We start from the raw sequence: 2,938 nt of genomic DNA, 5'->3' as shown, positions 1-2,938 counted from the left end.
GCCCTTTACAGCGCCTCAGCGTCTGCACGGCCTCGCTGGGGGCACTCATCTCAGCCCCCCCCCCGAGGTCTCAAAGCGAGGAAAGCAATGGTCGCCTCTCACTCGTCGGGATTTTCTGGCGCTCATCACTCCCCAAAAAGCTCCCACTATTGTGGGCTCAGACGGTACAAGCCGCCTCCGTATCGGCTATGCTTCTGCGTGTCCCTCGGCCGTCTCCATTGATTCGGGACATCTCGTGCGACAACACGACACCGCGACAATCGGAGGCGGGCCTGCATGAGGGGTGTTCAGCGATTGTCAGTCTTCACGCGTGTTTTCATTCGTCTCGAAGCCGTGTTCCGCCCTGAAGCTGGCAGCCGTAGAGCTTGCCCCCTCGGCGACGAGCTCGTAATCCGGTGCGTGGTACTCGGTGACCGGTACATGGCTCGCAGGTACCGGCTGGTTGCAGCTCGACCGTGGTTGGTCGATACCATGGCCCGCTCCAACAGGCCAGAGCCAGCCAGCCCCAAAAAGAGCTCGACAGCTCCCCAACCTTGTGCCGCTCGACTCTCAACAGCTGCGCTGCTTTTTGCTGGCGGCCCCCCCTTGGCGCGTGCGGGAGCTCAACGCAAAATTCCGTGGGGAACTTCCGACGACCGGACCGCCATGCTGTACAAGCAAAGCCAAGCAATCCAGGCAAGCTATGCACCGACACAACTGATACATTGGACATTACTTTTTGTTTCTCCTTGTCTTTCTACCATTGGCCAGTTGTATGAGGCTCCAACTCTGACCCACGAGGGATTCGCCTTGTTCGCACAGCCTTGCAGTTTTACGTTCACCTGGCCTAAGGATCACCTGTCATGAAACGAAACGGGGCACCAGAAGAGAAGAAGTAAGAACCAAACGAGCCATATTCTGAACCTAGGGTTATCTGAGAAAGCATACACGGCCTTCTCCGCTCCGTTCCCCTTTTCCCCCCTCCACCCAAGCAGTAATAGTAAGAGTTGTATGTAGTATTGTACAAGCGCAAGTGGATTGGTATCGTTCCGAAGCTTCGGTTCCGTCGTCTTCTATCCACCCCGACTGAAGCAACACTTTTCTGGGTTGTTCGTGATGGCTTCCCGGTCCTGATCTCCTTCTATCGTGTCATGTCGCTATTGGAAAACTGTACGACAGTTCACGTCGTCTGGCGCGCGCCTTCGCCCGCGCCCGCACCGCACCTCCGGTTCTCTCTCTCTCTCTCTCTCTGCATTGCTCGCTGCCCATTTACAGCTTCTTGCAAATCTCGATCCACTTCTCGGTGGAGAAAGACTTGGGGCGCTCAATGGGGGCACCGACGGCGCGGTCAATGATGAGCTGGGGAAGCACACCGATGGCGCGGGACACACCGAAGAGAACGGTGTAGAAGTTGGCCTCGGTCAGACCGTAGTGCTGGAGGAGCACGCCAGAGTGGGCGTCGACGTTGGGGTAGGGGTTCTTGGTCTTGCCGTGCTCGGTCAGGACGCCGGGGGCGATCTTGTAGACCTGGCTGACGAGCTTGAACATGGGGTCGTCGGGCATGTGGGCCTGTGCGAAGGTGCGCTGGGCGCTGTAGCGGGGATCCGTCTTGCGGAGGACGGCGTGACCGTAGCCGGGCACGACACGGCCGGCGTTGAGGGTCGACCAGAGGTAGTCGGTGATGGACTTGTCCGAGAGGTCGTCACCAACCGACTTCTTCATGTCAGTGAGCCAGTTGAGGACCTCCTGGTTGGCGAGGCCGTGCAGGGGACCGGCGAGACCGTTGAGGCCGGCGGCCACGGAGAGGTAGGGGGAGCTGAGAGCGCTGCCGACGAGGTGGGTCGTGTGGGCGCTGACGTTGCCACCCTCGTGGTCGGTGTGGATGGTCAGGTAGAGACGCAGCAGCTCAATGAAGCCCTCGTTGCTGCCGAAGCCAAGCTGGTTGGCAAAGTTGAAGGAGTAGTCCTTGTCCTTCTGGACCTCGGCGACCTTGCCGCCCTTGAAGACGTTCTGGTAGATGCGAGCGGCAATGGTGGGCAGCTTGGCAATGAGGTCCATCGAGTCCTCAAAGGTGTAGCCCCAGTACTCCTTCTTGTTGACGCCCTTGGCGTAAGCCTTGGCGAAGGAGGAGGAGTGCTCAAGAGCAGTGACGGCAAGGGAGAACTGCGCCATGGGGTGCAGGTCGGTAGGGCAGTGGTCGATGAGCTCCTCGACAAACTTGGGGAGGTCGGCACGGGCGGCCCACTCGGCGGACAGGTCGCGGACCTGCTGCTCGGTAGGGACCTCGCCGGTCAGGAGAAGCCAGAAGAGACCCTCGGGGAGGGGCTCCTTGCCGCCGGGTGCCTTGGGGAGAAGCTCCTGGCACTCGGGGATGGTCTTGCCGCGGAAGCGGATACCCTCCTCGGAGTCGAGGACGGAACCCTCCCAGACAAGACACTTGACGCTGCGGGCACCGCCGTAGACCTGGTCAAGGGTGACCTTGTCGACGACCTTGGAGCCATGCTCCTTGCGAAGGGCCTTGATCTCCTCGATCTTCTCGGGAAGAAGCTCAGCGAAGCGCTCCTTCAGGGTCTAGGGAGCAAGAGACGGGTTAGTTCAATCGTCGCCAATGAAGGATTGCACCGAATGGCCGCAGCATTGAGGGCGCAGATGCGAAGCATCATGGGCCTCTCAACAGCGAAGGGAGACCGTCGTACCTGGGACTTGGCCGAGTAGCAGCGAGCGGCCTGGAAAGCCGAAAGCCTGGTGTTGTTGGCCCGGAGCGAAGCTCGCAGGGCAGAGGAGCCGATGCGCGACACGGAGGCCATTGTGACAGAGGATATTCAGGAGTATGAGGAACTGCTGAGATGGATAGTCGGGAGGGGGATGGAGAAGGAGAGGAAGTGAAAGGAGAACAGGTTGGCAGAAAAATGCGCATTCGGGGAAAAATACGGCGGAGCCAAGGTCGGCGTCCGGGTGC

General features: G+C 59.9%; 1 protein-coding gene across 1 annotated transcript; it reads right to left on the bottom strand.

Moving 5' to 3' along the window:
• Window positions 1–1,248: 1,248 nt before the first annotated feature.
• VDBG_03035 (citrate synthase) lies at window positions 1,249–2,815 on the bottom strand (the record flags this gene model as incomplete). Its single annotated transcript, XM_003006850.1, has 2 exons — window positions 1,249–2,550; window positions 2,676–2,815. The coding sequence occupies 2 exons, from the start codon at window positions 2,784–2,786 to the stop codon at window positions 1,249–1,251; spliced, it is 1,413 nt and encodes a 470-aa protein (XP_003006896.1).
• Window positions 2,816–2,938: the final 123 nt, after the last annotated feature.

The sequence above is a fragment of the Verticillium alfalfae genome, genomic scaffold, assembly GCF_000150825.1.
Source record: "Verticillium alfalfae VaMs.102 supercont1.3 genomic scaffold, whole genome shotgun sequence".
Classification (NCBI taxonomy): domain Eukaryota; kingdom Fungi; phylum Ascomycota; class Sordariomycetes; order Glomerellales; family Plectosphaerellaceae; genus Verticillium; species Verticillium alfalfae.
Note: the sequence above shows the minus strand (reverse complement) of the source record. Positions and strands in the feature narration are given on the sequence as shown.